Source organism: Bos taurus, chromosome 29 (assembly GCF_002263795.3).
Source record: "Bos taurus isolate L1 Dominette 01449 registration number 42190680 breed Hereford chromosome 29, ARS-UCD2.0, whole genome shotgun sequence".
Classification (NCBI taxonomy): Eukaryota; Metazoa; Chordata; class Mammalia; order Artiodactyla; family Bovidae; genus Bos; species Bos taurus.
Genome location: NC_037356.1, coordinates 42,573,542 through 42,590,215, shown reverse-complemented (window position 1 = coordinate 42,590,215; position 16,674 = coordinate 42,573,542). Strand labels below are relative to the sequence as shown.

Here is a 16,674-nt window from a genome sequence, read left to right as displayed (position 1 = left end):
ATGGTGTGAGAAACACAAGCAGACAACTGATGGACAGCAAATGGACTTGGGGCACAGACACTGTTTATTGAGTGGCAGACGCAGGAGAGGTAGCTGGCTCCGGAGTGGAAGCGGAGGCGGTGGGGTGGGTCATGCCAGGGCGCCGTGAGCATCTGGCAGCCAGGGCCATGCCCCCCCATCCTAGGGGACAGCACAAGCTCACTGCATCAGGAGTAGCAAGGAGCCGGCCTGGGGAAGAGGCAGCCACAGCCCCCGGGGATCCTGGGCAAGAAGCAGCAGACGAACTTGGCACAAGGGTCTGGGGTGGGAGGGGCTGGGGTCTGGGTGTTCTGCGGGGAGATGAAGGGGGATCACGTCTGTGGGGTGGAGTAGAGACTGTGGTGGTGGCCGCCTGGTCCCAGAACCTGGGAGAAGAGCAGGGGCGTGGTCCGAGTCTGGCTGCCTCCACACCAGCCTGGTTCCCGCCCGATGGTGCCATACCAGCTGCTGGAGCCTAGGCTGCCTGACATGCTGCAGGCAGAAACAGGGTCAGTCCCCCAGCAGTCACTAGGACCACAGTCACCAGAGTTGGGGGAGGAGAGAGACTGACCGAGAACAGAGCTCAGTGACCCAGACTTCTCTGACTATGGCAAACTGCATCTTGGGGGGTGAGGTAGGGACTTTAGCAAGAGCAAACCAGAGGGGACTTCACCTAGTATAGACCATGGCATGGGCAGAGGTGGGTGGCAAGACCTGCTCTAGGACCCCATGGCTTGGTGGAGCAACCTGAGAGCCCAGGGGTCCTCGGGTGGGGCCGGGACTCCTACCTGGTGCTCTCACCCCGGCTATGCTCCCAAGAGCAGCCCTCATCCTCGCAGTGTGCCCGGTCGAAGAAGTAGGAACGGGAGCCAAAGACCTGCCCGTTGAGGATGCGGCTGGTGCTCTAGGGAAGGGAGCCACCATTGATGCTTCCTTCTGCCCCCCACTGGCCTCCCACACCCCCAGAACCCAGCCCAGGGACCGCCAGTGCCGCCCCTCTCCACTGGCCCTCACCAGGTCCTGCGGGGGCCGATGTACCCGGAAGAAGCCCACCAGCAGGGTGGTGGGCAGCAGCTCCCACACAAAGAGGATGAGGCCAAACACCAGGTAGCCTTTGTTCCCCAGGTCGTTCACCAGGTCCGCCTGTGGGGAGGCAGGGGCTGTGCCGATCTGCAGTCATGCCAATGCGGCCCCCAGACCGGACCCAGGCCAGCTGGGGGCCAGGAGCCACAGCTACTGGGGAGGCGGCAGATGTGTCGAATGCCCACCTGATCAGAGACGTTGTACCAGTCGTAATCGAAGGCGTCCAGCCGGCTCCGGGGGGCCAAGGCCAGGGCTGCCAGGTTGTAGCAGGCCCGGCTGGCATAGAGCAGGACCATGGCGCCACCCATTGCAGCTGCCTGGCACACACTGGTCCCCTGGCAAAGATGACAACAGGGGACCCTTAGGGAGGGGAGGTTTCAGCTTTCTCTCTACTCTGAAGACCCCAAACGCCCCAAAGAAACCCAGGCATCAGCGCTTGTGGCCCTACCTTGGCCTCCAGGTAGATGCTGGTGGAGGGGGCCCGCCGGGCCACAAGGCAGAGGCAGGCGGCAAGAGAGAGTGCGCAGATAACAAACAGGGAGTCGCTCACCAGGACACGCACCAGCAGGAGGGCCCAGGGCTGTGCCCGGCGCCGGCGGGACAGCATGGCGCACAGCACATTCACCAGCAGAAAGAGCAGCGAGGCCCCCACGAAGGCCCCTCGGACAGCCAGCCTGCGGCCCACAGCACAGTCAGCCCCAGGCGACCACCCTTGCCACTCCCCAACCACCCAACCCTTCCCAGGAGACCCGGGTGTCAGTCAGAACCTCAGGCCACGCAGTCTGAACCCCACTCCTCCAGTTTTGCGGATGAGGAAACTGAGGCTAAAGAGGTCAGAATATGACTGACAGCTGTGGTACAGCAGAAAGAGCACTGGATTGGGAATCAGAAATCTGAGTTTAAGCCCTGGCTCTACCTCCTGCCAGGTGTGCGACCTTGAACATGTTGCTTGGCCTTGCTGGACCTCAGTGTCTTCATCTCTCAAATGGGGATACATCAGCTTCGAAGGTAAGTTGTAAATATTAAAGATGTCTGTGAAAGCTCTTAATAAACTGTGAGATGTTGTATAAAGGACAGGAGTTACCACTGCCCAAGGTCACCCAGAAGTGCCCTTTGGAGCTTCCGAGGGCCGGAGCCTCCAGCTCTTCCTCCATCATGGATGACATTGGCACCCTCTCCCTTCACCATATTTCACTGGTTTTTATTACAGTTGAGCTTCACATATGTAGCACCTCTGCAGACCATCTGCACCAGGTGCCTAATGTTCCCGAGCCTTCCCCAAGCATCCTGGGCTGTACTCCCCTCAGCCCTACCAGGGGGAAGGAATGGACACTGGGCTTCTCCCTGCCCCTGACCTGGGGACTGAACCCACCAGTACTTACAAGCCTCGGCTCATCTCTGGCCGACGCTTTGCCTTGGCTTTGAACACCACCTGGGGGCAGAGAGGCCCATTATTCTTTGGGGCCCTGGGGCTTGCTACCCCACAGGCCTACCCCCACCCATCACCATGGTTACCTGAGCAAAGTAGAGGTTCATGAGCGTCAGTGTGAAGAACTGCAGGCAGACAGGACAGCAGTAGAGAAGCCAAAAGGGCAGGGGCCCCAGGTGGTTGGCTCGGGGTGTGTCTCGAAAGTAGAAAGAGAACAGGGTGGTACGCAGGGCAGCCCAGAGCAGACAGAGCGCCAGGAACACCGTCTGATAGCTGAGACGCTTGTGCCCATACAGGAGTACCAGCCAGAGCTGGGCATAGACCGAGAAGAAGAGCAGGGCGTACAGGGTGGTGTAGGCCGCAGTCAGCCCCAGGGTCACGGCGGGCGGCAGCGCAGGTACCAGCCCAGCAGCAGGCACCAAGCCAGACAGGTTACTCTCCATGTCAGGGAGGGAGGCCTGAACCCTGAAGACAGAGATGGAGGGGCCGGCAGGGGGCCAGGGAAATAAATACGGAGGGGTGGGAGTTGTAGGGTGCTCAGGCGGAAAGCAGTGGTGGTTGGCCGGGCCCTCCCGCCCTCGACAGAGGGCCCCTTGCCTTCGCGGGGCACAGGCAACCTGGGTCCCTCACTACGGGGTGTGGAAGGACAGCCCTTCCTCTCCAGGGCAGAGTGGGGAGTACTCCTCTCCAGGCCAGGCTCAAAGCCGGGGATGGGGGGAAGGGGGTGCAGAAGCCGAAGGAAAGGGGGTCCCTGGCCTCGGTCGCTGGAGTCGTCCCGGCAGGAGGGGGAGAGCCGGCCAACGCCAGTCTGTTCAGAGCAGCGGCCGCTGCTGGGGACGCTCAACGTCTGGCTCTCCCCCTCCCCAAACTGGAGGGCTCTCTCCCCTCCAACAATCCGGATGGGGAGGGCCTCTGCCTTCCGTCCTCAGGATTCCGGACGCTGGCCCACCCCACCCCCCACTGCGTCCACTCTCCAGCCGCGGGGGGGCGGGAGGAGGCCGACGCCCGGTCCTCAGGCCGCGGCTGCGGGAGCCGGCTCCGGTCGCTGGGACCCGGGGCTCCAGCTCCCTGGCTCCCGCTGCTCCGCCCCCTCCTGCGCCTGCGCGGCCGCCGTTCGCTACGCAAATTGCTCAGGGTCTGGTCCTGGCTACGCAGGCCCGCGCCGCACCCGGCGCGGAGCTGTTCGAGAATTGGCGCAACTTGAGCCACCGCCGGGCGCCAGGGGTTACTAGAGGCGGCGAGCGGCCTTGACGTTCCGGCTGAGCCGCATCCGGCCTGCGCCCGGGTGGGCATTGCCTGAAGCTACCGGCCCTCGCTTCCATAGAAAGCTGGCGATTCCCATGCTTCTCTTCCCCATCCCCAAATCAAGATTGTGCCGCCCGATCCGGGGCGGTAACGACTTCCCTTCACTCGGCCTCGAGGGAAACTTCCGCCCTCAGCCAAGATGGCCTCCGGGCCCCGCCCCCGGGCCTTAATCCGCGGGGCCCCCGCGTCCCGCGCGAGCCCGCCCGCCCATTCCCTAGGGGGCGGCGTTTCCCGCTCACCTGGCCTGCCGTCTGCCAGGCGCGAGGCCTCCGCAAGTCCTATTGTCACTCTCCTAGGGGCCCCTTTCCCTTCTGCGCCGGGACAGTCATCCTGCCCCGGGTGGAGGCTCCCTCGCTTATCTCTAGTGCCCCCGAGTTGGCGCGAGGAGTGGCGCCCCTGACGCGGGCGGTGCGAGGTTTCCACCGCGAGGAGAAGGGAGGGGCGCTTCCCGAGCCGGTCACCCGGTTCGGATGGAGCAGTGACAACAGCAACAACAGTTGCCTCCGACGGCTGAGCTTCGATTACTGCTTTGCAAAGTGCTTTCACCCACAGTAATCACCGCCCAGTTTACAAGGATCACTGACTCCTGAAAGAGGTGTCATTATCTCCATTTTACAGGAGTGGGAATTAAGTCCCAGAGGGGCTGAAGGACTTGTCAGCAGGAGCTGGCTTCCAAATGGGGACCCCGGAGAATCCCTCAGCGGCTCCAACAACGCCCAAGGCATAAGGAAGTCGAGAGCTGAGCATCCGGAGACGTAGAAGAGAATCAGGAGGAAGGCAGTGGGCGGGGCCCCAAGGAGTGGGGCCCGCCTGCTGGCCAGCTGACATTTCAAGAGCTGATTGGGCCGGGCCCGTGACAGTTTCCGTTACCCAGGCAACTAGGGCCGGGCTCTCTTTTTGCTAAAGGGACGCGGCGGGCCCGGGTCAGGGGCCTCATTATCGGGCTTGGGGTGAGATCTGTGTGCCGTTACCGCGGGCGGGTCTGACTGAAGCCTGGGCAGGGGCCTGAGGCTTCTCTCCAGCCCTAGGGCTCTGAGAGTTTTAGATCCTGGGCGGATAAGTCGAGCTTCCTGCCGGCCCAGACTCAACGGACAGATGTGCGCCAGGGAAGCAGGGTGGACCTGGGGTGCTGAGGTGGGAGAGGGAGCCAGGGACACCTGCGCCCCCAACCCTGCCAGCCAGCCTTAGCTCCCGCTGTTCTCTAATTACTTGTCATCTTGCCCCCCTGCAGCCCAGAGCATGTTCCAGATCCCAGAGTTTGAGCAGAGTGAGCAGGAAGACTCCAGCCCTGCAGATAGGGGCCTGGGCCCCAGCCCCACAGGGGACAGGCCCCCAGGTCTCAGCAAGCACTGGCTAACAGCCCCAGGCCTCCTGGGGGAAGCTGGTCACCAGCAGGGGCAGCCGGCCGGCAGCAGCCACCATGGAGGTAGGCAACCCCCGCCCCCCACCCAACAACCACCTGCCTGTCCAGCTTGCCTCCAGCCCAGTAGCTCTCTTCACCCCAGCCACATCCACACTCTGGAGGGCTCTGAGTAAGTCCCTCACCACTCTGCACCTCAGTTTCCTCTTCTGTAAAACAGCAATTCATCACCACCCTGGTAATGCTGTGGGGAAGATTAACAGGCATACCTTAGAAGCACTTAATTATAGAGCTGGTGTTTAGTAAATGCTCCAAGTATGTAGCTCTTAGCACAGGACCAGGACAGAATCACTGAGAGGCCAGAAAGGGGAAATGACTTGCCTAAGGTCATACTCAGCATTTCCTTTGGGCTAGAAGACTCTGTGGTGCCTTGCCCCAGGCTAGTGCTTTCCTTGAGATCCTGGATCCAGTCCCCAGCTCTGTTCTTTCCCACCCTGTGGCTCACACCCACACGGTGCTGTCCTTAACATCGCCAGGGCCAGGTAATCCCAAGAGGCAGACAGCCCTACCAGGCAGCGGGTCTGTGTGGGACTGGGAAAGCATCAGCTGTCCTCTATATCTACTGAGGGAGACCCAGCTGAGATGGAAGGATGGGCCCTGGAGGGCAGCAGCCATGTCTTAGTAGTCCCTACCACCAGGGTGCCCAGCCCAAGCCTTGGCACCTGGAACAACCACAGACATCCTCTGAAAACAAAACTCATGTCCCTTAACTGCTGCCGATGTGACACCCTTCCATTTTCAGGAGCAGGAAGGCTTATTAATGCCCCCACCCCAGGGAGTTCCCTGGTGGTCCAGTGGTTTAACGCTCAGTGCTTTCACTGCCAAGAACCCTGGGGTTCAATGCCTGGTCAGGAAACTAGGATTACAGTCAAAAAAGAAAGAAAGAAAAAAGGTTGATATTCAGTTATTAGGGATACAATCTCTAAAAAAAAAAAAAAAATTAAAAGAAAAAAAAAAGACCCCACCCCCACCAGCCAGCCTGCTGTATGTCACACTGAACTCCACAGGCTTTCTTTAACTTTGAGATTTTTGCACTTAGAGTTTTTCTGCTTGAAACTGCTTCCCATCCTGTATCTGGCTGTCCCCATCTTCTGTGTCAAGTGCTGAATGTGTGTACCAGCTGCCAGGGGTTCATCAGGGACTAGAAGAGAAGCTCTTACCCTTGTGGTTGCCTACATTCTAGAAGATAGGGGGAGACAAGTCATAAACCAAGAAACAAACAAACCAGTCAGTGATATGGTGCCGTAGCAGGTGATGCCTTAGGTGACATACCCTTGACTTTCTCTTTGGAATCCGGAGTGCTGGGGGCTCGAGGGAGTGATTTAAACTGAGGTGGTCAGGGTGGGCCTTGGTGGTGGTGGTTTAGTTGCTAAGTCATGTCTGACTCTTGGGACCCCATGGACTGTAGCCCTCCAGGCTCCTCTGTCCATGGATTTCCCAGGCAAGAATGCTGGAGTGGGTTGCCATTTCCTTCTCCAGGGGATCTTCCTGACCCAGGGATCAAACTCAGGTCTCCTGCACTGCAGGTGATTCTTTACCAACTGAGCTACTAGGGCCTTGGTAAGAAGCAACATTTGAGCCAAGGCTAGAATCTGATGAGGAGTGAGCCAGAGATCTGTGGGAAGACAGATGCTGGCAGGGATGCCCGCAGACAGAGGGCAGTGTTAGTCACTCAATCAAGTCCAGCTCTTTGTGACCCCATGGACTGTAGCCCACCAGGGTCCTCTGTCCATGGAATTTTCCAGGCAAGAATACTGGAGTGGGTTGCCATTTCCTTCACCTAGGCGGAGGGCAGGGCAAATGCAAAGACCCTGAGGGCAGTGAGAGGAGGGCCTTAGAGACTCCTCCAGAGATCAGGGAAGGGGAGGGGCTGAAGGGCAGGGCCTTGAAGGCCCAGGTCAAGGCTCTGGCTTTCAGGTTGAGTGAAAACCTGGAGGACTCTGATCTGATTTGGACCTCAAGAGAATCACCAGGGCCCCTGGGTGGAGACGGGTCTCCAATGGGCAAAGGTAGGGGTGGTGCCACGGGGGAGGATGGTAGCTGGTGCGAGCGTGGTGGTGGTGGTGGAAGTGGTAAGTATTAGAGCTAGGCTCTGGGTTTCTTTTGAAGGTCGAGCTGGTGGGATTTGCTGATAGACAGATGTGTGAGGCCCAAAGAGGATGGCTTGGGCGCCTGGAAGGATGGAGTTGCTCTCAACTGAGGTGGAACTGAGATGGTGTGGGGCGAGATCAGGAGCCCTGCTTGGGCCAGGTCAGGTTAGAGGTACCTTTTGGGCATCCAGTTGGAGATTTCTAGTAGGGATAGATACATGTGGGAGTTGGCCATTGCTGATGAAGTGTTTGGTGGGCCCTGGGAGACAGTGTAGACAGGGTAGGGCTTGGGCTGTGTCTGGAGCTCCAGGCTGCAGAGGGCAGCAGAAGCGGAGGAGCCCGCACTGGGGTCTGAGAAGGAGGGAGCCATGTGGTAGGGAGGGGAGTGTTGAACTGGGCGATGCTCCTTTGAGCGCTGCTGGAGGAGGGCTGGGAGTGGAGCGCTGGACTGGACCTAGGGCTGGGGAAGCTTGGGTGGAGAGTGGGGAGGGATGATGGGAAGAGAATTGGAGGTAGAAAGGAGAGCCCACTCTTGGCAGCTGAGCTCTGGCAAAGAGGAACAGAGGAGCCAGCGGCACCTGAAGGCCCAAGGAGAGTCAAGGAAGGATTGTTTTATTACTTAAGATAAAAAGAAAAAAGAGGTTCTTTTTTTTTGGCTGTACCATGTGGCTTGTGCGGTCTTAATTCCCTGACCAGGACTCAAACCCATGCTCCCTGCAATGGAAGTGTGGAGTCTTAACCATCAAGGAACTCCCAAAAGAGCATGTTTATAAGTTGATGGAGTAATCCAGTTAGGAAAATACTGGGGGATGCAGGGGAGAAAGGAAGCTTACTTGAGTAGGAGAGAGTGGTCTGGTGTTCAGGGGAGGGGCAGCTCAGCTGAGTGCAGTGGAGGGGTGGAGGAGGGCAAGGAGACACCTCACAGGAACTAGTAGATGTTTCTCTCGTGGATGCTTCCAATTTCTTGGTGAAAGGAAGCCAGGTCTTGAACCAGGAGTGAAGGTGGGGAGAGGGGTGGAGGTTGAGGTCGAGAGAGGGAAGAACAGGTTTGAAGTAGTTGTCTGGCCCAGAGTATGGAGTTGGAAGGTGTGCTGGGCAACTCGGGGGGCCACTGGGTCTTATGGCTGTGAATTTGAACAGAGGTGGCACGGCTGTGCTTTTCTCCAGCCATGCTGGCCGCCCAGGTGCCTGTGGGAACTGGCAGGGAGTTGGCCTTAACCAGAGCTGTGTTGGTATCAGCCCAGTGAGGGAGGCGGTGCGGGGCTTGGCTCGTATGCAGTGTAAGCTGGCCAAGTGTGAGGAGCCCGGCATCATCAGAGCTGGAGTGCCAAGGCAGGGAGCTGGAAAGGACCATTTCTGTGCTATGAATGAATGAAATAGGAGTGGCAAAACCTCTTGCACTCACTAGGGGCCCATCCCGCGGGTGGGGGCACCTGAGGCCCCAAGGGGGAAAGGTGGCCCAGCTCCAGGCCCAGCCATGACAAGGCCTGCAAGGGATGTAAGAGACCTGCCCTGGATTCCTTTTGACTTAGTTTCAAGTGGTTTTCCATGAAAGACCCGCAGGTGCCGATAACCTGCCAGAGCCACCGGGCCACTGTCCCCCTCCGCATGGGCAGGGTGCTGCCACTCTTCACATTCCCTGCCTCCAAGCCCCTGCTCGGTGAACTGTGCGTGTCTCCAGGGCGGGCCTGTGGCCACCTTGTGTGCTGTGCCAGCTCCCGTGCGTAGCTGGGTGCCTGGAGCAGCTGGTGCGTGAATGGTAGAGAGGGGAAGGGCGACACACGGTGAGTAAAGCAGCCCAGTGCCAGACCCCGGGCCAGACTGCAGGCTTCACCCTGGCTTTTTTTTTTTAATTGAAGTATAGCTGATTTATGTGCTCAGTCGTGTCTGACTCTTTGTGGCCCCATGGACTATAGTCCGCCAGGCTCCTCTGCTCATGGAATTTTCCAGGCGGGAATACTGGAGCCGGTTGCCATTCCCTTCTCCAGGGGATCTTCCCGACCCAGGGATTGAACCCATGTCTCTTGCATTGCAGGCAGATTCTTTACCACTAGTGCCCAGTGGTAACTACGGGAAGCCCATAGTTGATTTGTGAAAGTGAAAATGTTAGTCGCTCAGTCGTGTCTGACTCTTTGTGACCCTATGGACTGTAGCCTACCAGAATCCTCTGTCCATGGGATTCTCCAGGCAAGAATACTAGAGGGGGTTGCCATGACCTTCTCCAGGTTGATTTATAATGATATGTTAGTTTCAGGAGTACAGCAAAGTGAGTCAGTTATATATATATATATGCATATATATATTCTTTTTCAGATTCTTTTCCGTAATAGGTTATTACAAGATATTCAATATAGTTCCCAGTGCTACACAGTAAATCCTTGTTGTTTATCTACTTTATATATAGTTCAGTTCAGTCGTTCAGTCGTGTCCGACTCTGCGACCCCATGAACCGCAGAACACCAGACCTCCCTGTCCATCACCATCTCCCGGAGTCCACCCAAACCCATGTCCATTGAGTCGGTGATGCCATCCAACCATCTCATCCTCTGTCATTCCCCTCTCGTCCTGCCCTCAATCTTTCCCAGCATCAGGGTCTTTTCCAATGAGTCAGTCTTCGCATCAGGTGGCCAAAGTATTGGAGTTTCAGCTTCAACATCAGTCCTACCAATGAACACCCAGGACTGATGTCCTTTAGGATGGACTGGTTGGATCTCGGACTGTCAAGAGTCTTCTCTAATACGACAGTTCAAAAGCATCAATTCTTTGGCACTCAGCCTTCTTTATAGTCCAGCTCTCACATCCATACATGACCACTGGAAAAACCATAGCCTTGACTAGACAGACCTTTGTTGACAAAGTAATGTCTCTGCTTTTCAATATGCTGTCTAGGTTGGTCATAACTTTCCTTCCAAGGAGTAAGCATCTTTTAATTTCATGGCTGCAGTCACCATTTGCAGTGATTTTGGAGCCCAGAAAAATAAAGTCAGCCAGTTTCCACTGTTTCCCCATCTATTTGCCATGAAGTGATGGGACCGGATGCAATGATCTTAGTTTTCTGAATGTTGAGCTTTAAGCCAGCTTTCTCACTCTCCTCTTTCACTTTCATCAAGAGGCTCTTTAGTTCTTCTTCACTTTCTGCCATAAGGGTGGTGTCATCTGCATGTACCTATGAATCCCAAAGTCCAGAATTCCCTGGTGGTCCAGTGGTTAGGACACAGCGCTTTCACTGACATGGCCTAGGTTCGATTCCTGGTTGGGGAACTGAGATCTCATAAGCCATGCAGTGCTGCCAAAGAAAAAAAAAAAGAAATCCCAAAGGCCTAGTTAATCCTCCCTACCCCCACTCCCCTTTTTCCCCCTGTGGTAATCATAAATTTGTTTTCCATGTCTGTTTCTGTTTTGTAAGTAAACTCATTTGTATCATTCTTTGTTTGTCCTGTTTTGTTTTCGGCAGCACCAGGAGGCAGTTTGTTTTCTATGTGTGTGAGTCTATTTCTATTTTGTAAATATGTTGATTTGTATCATTTTTTGTTTGTCTTGTTTTTGGCCACACCAGGAGGCCTATGGGATCTTAGTTCCCCCACTAAGGATCAAACATATGCCCGCTGCATTGAATGCATGGGATTTTAACCACTGGACCACCAGGGGAGTCTCCTGTATCAGTTTTGGATTCCGTATTTTTGTCTGACTCACTTCGCTTAGTGTGATTATCTCTAGGTCCATCCTTGGTGCTGCAAATGGCATTATTTCACTTTTTTTTTTTAGTGGCGGAGTAGTATTTCATTGTTTATATATACATCTTCTTTGTCCATGGAATTCTCCAGACAAGAATACTGGAGTGGGTTGCCATTTCCTTCTCCAAGGAATCTTCCTGACCCAGAGATCAAACCCAGGTCTCCTGTGTTGCCAGGCAGATTCTTTACCAACTGAGCCACCAAGGAAACTTTCTTTATCTTTCTGTTGGACATTTAGGTTGCTTCCATATCTTGGCTATTGTAAATAGTGCTGCCATAAATACTGAGTGCCTCAGATTTTTTATCCCAGTAAAATGGGACTAGAAGTAGTCCCACCTCATTGCGTTGTCAAGAGAATCTGATGCATTAATACAGGAAAAATGCTTAGAAACAGTGCCTAGCAGAGAGGAGGGTCTGCTATTCTTACTATTACTGCAGTTGTTGTTGCAGTGAGTTGGCCCAGGCCCTGAGCAGACCTGGGGATTGCCATTCATTTAGACGGAATAGAGAGACATGAATAACCAATGCCACCCTGATGGCAGACAAGGGAGTGCAGGCTGGAACGTAAGAATGTAAGGGCCCTGAAGGCCATGCCCAGGAGTTTGGAGTTTATCTCATAGGCAACAGGGAGCCATTGAAAGTTTTAGGCAGAGGACAGACATAGTTGGGTTTAGAGCAGAGGTTGGCAAACCACATCCAAAGGCTAAACTCCTCTTTGTTGTGTAGCCAATGAGCTAAGGATGATTTTGACACTTTTTTTTTTGACACTTTTAAACAGTTGACAGAACTCCAAAGAACAGTATTTTATTTCAGTGTTCCAAATACAATTTTAGTGGAACGCAGCGGTGCACAAGCACGTGTATATTGTTTACGGCTGCTTTCAAGCCCTGGCCACAATGTTGAGTAGTTGTGACAGGCTATGTGGCCTGCGATGCCCCAAACATTTCCTCTCTGACCCTTTACAGAAAACACTTGCCAGCCTCTGCTTTATCGTGTTTTCTGATTTTCTCAGCTCTGAGCAAGGTGGAGGTATGTTCTCTACAGGCCAGTAAGGGGCTTTCATACTCCAAATGGCTTTAGGGGACACAGGAAGCCTGGGCTGAGACAGGTCAGGCCACATGCCTGCTCCAGGGGGGAGCACCGAGCTGCTCTCCTGCTGAAGTCGAGCAACATGTGAACCCCCCACGTGGTAGAGCAGGATCCAAACCCAACCCCACCTGATGGCACAACCTCACTGCCTCCAGCTGTCTGGAACAGCACTGTTCTAGTGAAGTGTGCAAGGATGCTCACAGGAGCGGGAATGTGGATGTGTTCAGCCCCACCCACTTACCCAGAAAGCCAGTGAGTAAAGAACTTTAAGTTTGGGGCTCCTGACACCTCCAGCCATAGGTCCCTCCCACTTTCCCACCCAGCCCCAGGCCTGCACTCTGGAAGGATGGCGAGAGAGCATGCTCACAACCAGAAGCCACGCCTCCTCCCGCCTCCTTTCCTTCCCAAGACTGGGAGAGGACGCCTTGCACTATCTAGGGGCATGAAGGAGTGACTGCTGATTGAAGGTTGGATGGATGGAGTGGGTAGGCATGTCTGCTCCCCCAGGGAGTTCACAGAAAAATACTCAAATTTTTTTCCTAGTAAATAGGACACTTAAATGTTCAGTTTACACATTTGAGTGTCATTTTGACAATGGCTGGCTTGGCACTGCTTAATTCATGGCTTCGGTAAAAATCCCCACTCCATGGGTAGGCTCCTGGCGGAGCTGGCAGTCACATTAGGCCTAGGGTTGCCTTTCCAGACCTGAGCCCCCACGGGAGCTCATGGTGCTGCTGAAAGGAGCCTGGGGCATGAGAGTTAAATACACAGACCCAGGAGCCAGACTGGTTGGGTTGGCATCTGTCACCTACTAGCTGTGTGACTTTGGGCAAGTTACTTACCCTCTCTATGCCTTAGTTTTCTTTTCTGTAAAATGGGGACAGTGAGTAACCTTCCCTCCCAGGATGTGGCGAGGACATAAGGAATTCATGGACATGAAGCATGCTGCCAAGCTGACACAGGGAGTGCTGCTGTTCTGCTGGTTCTGATTCCCAGGCAGGAGGGCAAGGCCCAAGCCAAGTGCCTGCCTACGTCACTTGCCTTCTGACCACTGGGCCCTGCATCTGTCAAGTGTGGAGGCTGTGGGTTCTTAGTGCTAGTAAAGCAGAAAAATAGCTGATAGTTCCTGAGCATTTAAGTGACCAAGCAGGGTGTGCCAGCTGTGTGACCCTGGGCAAGTTCCTAACCTCTCTGTGCTTCTATTTCCTCATGTGTAAAATAGGGAGAACTTGGCCTCTCACCGGGAAAATGCGAGGCTTCAGGACATGAAAAGGGCAGAACAGGGTTCTTTCTCTGTGTCGTTTGTCCTCATGGGGGTACTGGGGGCTGCCCCCATTTCACAGAGGACAACACCGAGACCCCAAGGGATTAAAAAGAAAGGGCCCAAGGTCACAAAGCAGGAATGCGGGGGAGGGGGGGACTTCTGCCCTGATGCCCATGCCCCATGGAACCGGACAGTCCTCTGTAGACGGGCCTGTTCTCATCAGGGCTCTTGCTGCTCTCAGCTCCGTAGCCCCAGCCCCAATCTGGACTGCTGATTTAGCTGCCTGTTCCCCGCTGCCACCTCGTTCCTCAAAGGCTTTATGGTGTCCCTGCCTACCTGAGCCCAGGCTTTGGTGAAGTTTAGGAATTCCAGCCACCCTCTTAGCCTAGGCCTTTCTGGATCCAGCCCCCTCTTCTTTTCTTGGCTTTCCCAGCCCTGTGTTTGGAGCTGGGACCCTTGGAGGCCCCAGCCCTGGAGCTGGCCCACAGGCCTTTGGGAGAGGATGAGACAGTTACCCCTGGCTTCAAGACCTGGCCTAGATCATACTTTCTTCAGGATGCCTCCCTGACAGACATACCTTGCTGTGGATGCTGTTCCCTGTACTTGTTCCATGCTTGTCTTTCAATCCGGCTCTGGATTTATGCTCCTGGGAGTGTTCTAGGTCTTTGTTGGTCTGGGTATGGGGGTGGGGTTGACAGGAATTAGGGGGATGGAACACACGCAAAAGCCAGACAAACTCAGGACACACCTCTTTGAACAATGATCCATCACACACTTTCAGCTTATAAAGGACTTTCACGCTGTTTATGTGAGGCAAGTCACTGGCATTAAGAACTAGGTTTATCCCCATAAAGAGGTGAAGACACAGGCTCAGGGAGTTGAAGGGTGGTTGGATAAAGGATGACGTATAGCTCAATGGATTATCACTGGACTCTGGATTCCAACAAACCTGTAGGGACTTCAAACCTCAGAACTTCCCAACTGTGTCACTCAGGGCAAGTCTAAACCTCTCCAAGCCTGTCTTTTCATCTATACCGTAGAAGCAATATTAGTACTTATCTCCTGGCATGCTTAGGATAATGAGGTAATGCCCAGGACCTAGTGCGTGCTCCTTAAGTGTTACCATAAAAAGTCAACAGAACTTTCTGGACAGTTTGTTCAAAGTGGGTGCTGTGAGAGGTACAGATATGCTGACAGGTTCTTGTTCTCAAAGGGCTTCTAGGTCTCCTGTAGGTCACACCAGTGAAACAAATGGGCCCCAGCAGGTCACCTGCGGAGGTGGGGTTCAACCCTGTCTGGCTTGGTTGGGGTACCTCCTCAACCAGGAGACTGATTTCCTCCGCAGGGGACTGGAGCTGATGAAAGAGTTAACCTCCCAGGGAGTTGCTGGGAAGTCCCTGGATCTTACACTCACAGCTGTAACCACTATTTATGCCCTTATTCTGTACCAAGCACAGAGGTAAAGTCATTCTATAAACCGAAAGGTCTGGCCCGTTGAAAGTGTTACTCGATCAATTGTGTCGGACTCTGCAACCTCACAGGACTGTAGCCCGCCAGGCTCTTCTGTCCGTGGGATTCTCCAGGCAAGAATACTGGAGTGGGTAGCCTTTCCCTTCTCCAGTGGATCTTCCCCACCCACGGATCGAACCCAGATCTCCCGCATTGCAGGCAGATTCTTTACCATCTGAGCCACAGGGTCTGGCCCATATTGGGGCTCAATTAAGATTTGTGGGATTAATGAGAAATTAGTTCGAAACTACACTAACACTGCTGCAGGGCTGGGGACGCGAGAGGAGTTGAGATTCAAGTCATCCCCACCGTCTGATCTTCTCTGCAGGCACTGGGGCTGTGGAGACCCGGAGTCGTCACAGCTCCTACCGCGCGGGGCCAGAGGATAATGAAGAGACGGAGGAGGAGGATCTCGGCCCCTTTAGGGGCCGCTCGCGTTCGGCGCCCCCCAACCTCTGGGCTGCACAGCGATATGGCCGCGAGCTCCGGAGGATGAGCGACGAGTTTCACGTCTCCTTCAAGGTGAGGGCCGGCTGAGGTGCCCCGCAGTCCCGGACCACGCCGGGACCTGTGCTCCCGGGCCTCCTCCCACTGGGCTGTCCCAGTGCACGTCGGGATTTGCAGTTTCGGGACTCCTCGCCTGCAGCCAGACCCTTCCCGAGTCCCAGGGTATTCGGGGACCTGACCCTGCTCCAGCAGGCCAAGGCTCCTGGGCTCCCCAAATCCCCGGAGCACGAGGCATTTGTGCTCCTGGCCGACCCACTTCGGATAGCCGGGTTCTTGGCCTCAATTTCCGAACCACTTCTTTGATTTTCAAATTATGGTCCCATCTTCCAGGTGCTAAGTCTCCGGCTCTGGCGCTTACAGGACCGTAGGCGTCCTTTCTTTCTGCTCGCAACATGGAGGGACCATGCTTAGTAGTCAGGAGACCTCTCCATACAAGGCCTGTTAGGATCTACGCTCTTTTATCTCCTCCCAGATCTCACTTGGTGGTGGGATTCCGTAAGCGGAGGGGCCTTGCTTCGGGCTGCCAGGATAAGCTAATTCATTCTACCTTTTCTTCTTCCCACCCTGAAGGGGCTTCCTCGCCCGAAGAGCGCGGGCACGGCAACGCAAATGCGACAAAGCCCCAGCTGGACGCGCTTCCTCCAGTCCTGGTTGAGCCGGAACTTGGGGAGAGGAGGCTCCGCCCCCTCCCAGTGACCTTCCGCCCCGCAACCGAAGCTCCCAACCGCTGCTGGTGGCCATCTTGGGAGCGGGCGGAAGTCTTTTCTGCAGGCCTTATGCAAAACGAGGCTCGGATTCGTTCCTTTCGGAAGACTGAGGTCTGACCCAAAGTTCGGTCCCCTTCCGGTGTGTGCGAGGACCACGGAGGGGCTCGGCCCCCATCGGAAGTTGGAAGTTTTTCCGCCCTTACCTGCCGGAAGCGGCCCCGTGACCCCACCCCACGCGCCTGCGCCAGTTGCGAGCCGAGATTAACCCTAACTTCGCCGGAACCCTTTCCTCCGTGGTAACGCTGCGGACCTACGCCCGATACTAAAATGCTAATAAAGCCCACGTCTGTGCCGCGGAGTCTCTGTCTGTCGCCTGGGGCTTCCCGGGCGGAGAGAGCGCTAGCACTGACAAGAATTTCAAAAGATGTCCCCGCTTTACATATGAGGGAAACTGAGGCACTTGGGGCCGACATCAGGGAGGCGTTGAGGCGGCGAGCGGAGATACGGCCGCCTGGACTC

General features: G+C 55.4%; 2 protein-coding genes and 1 non-coding gene across 7 annotated transcripts; 1 reads left to right on the top strand and 2 right to left on the bottom strand.

Moving 5' to 3' along the window:
* Positions 1-41: 41 nt before the first annotated feature.
* GPR137 (G protein-coupled receptor 137) lies at positions 42-4,569 on the bottom strand. 2 transcript variants are annotated; one of them, XM_010821057.4, is made up of 8 exons: positions 4,075-4,569; positions 2,617-2,995; positions 2,484-2,533; positions 1,550-1,775; positions 1,287-1,436; positions 1,033-1,161; positions 807-922; positions 42-510 (listed from the first exon to the last, which is right to left on the bottom strand). In XM_010821057.4, the coding sequence occupies exons 2-8, from the start codon at positions 2,971-2,973 to the stop codon at positions 351-353; spliced, it is 1,188 nt and encodes a 395-aa protein (XP_010819359.1). In that variant the 5' UTR covers positions 2,974-2,995; positions 4,075-4,569; the 3' UTR covers positions 42-350. The 2 variants fall into 2 exon arrangements, with proteins under 2 accessions (XP_010819359.1, NP_001106766.1); NM_001113295.1 differs by lacking the exon at positions 4,075-4,569 and having other exon boundaries at positions 2,617-3,120.
* Positions 3,474-3,527, bottom strand: MIR12023 (microRNA mir-12023). Its single transcript, NR_162384.1, has one exon. It is a non-coding gene; the product is annotated as a microRNA mir-12023 (primary transcript).
* On the top strand, positions 4,340-16,508 carry BAD (BCL2 associated agonist of cell death). Of its 4 annotated transcripts, none has more exons than XM_059883030.1 (4): positions 4,340-4,430; positions 5,067-5,261; positions 15,270-15,463; positions 16,019-16,508. In XM_059883030.1, exons 2-4 carry the CDS (start codon positions 5,075-5,077, stop codon positions 16,142-16,144), a joined length of 507 nt encoding a protein of 168 aa, XP_059739013.1. In that variant the 5' UTR covers positions 4,340-4,430; positions 5,067-5,074; the 3' UTR covers positions 16,145-16,508.
* Positions 16,509-16,674: the final 166 nt, after the last annotated feature.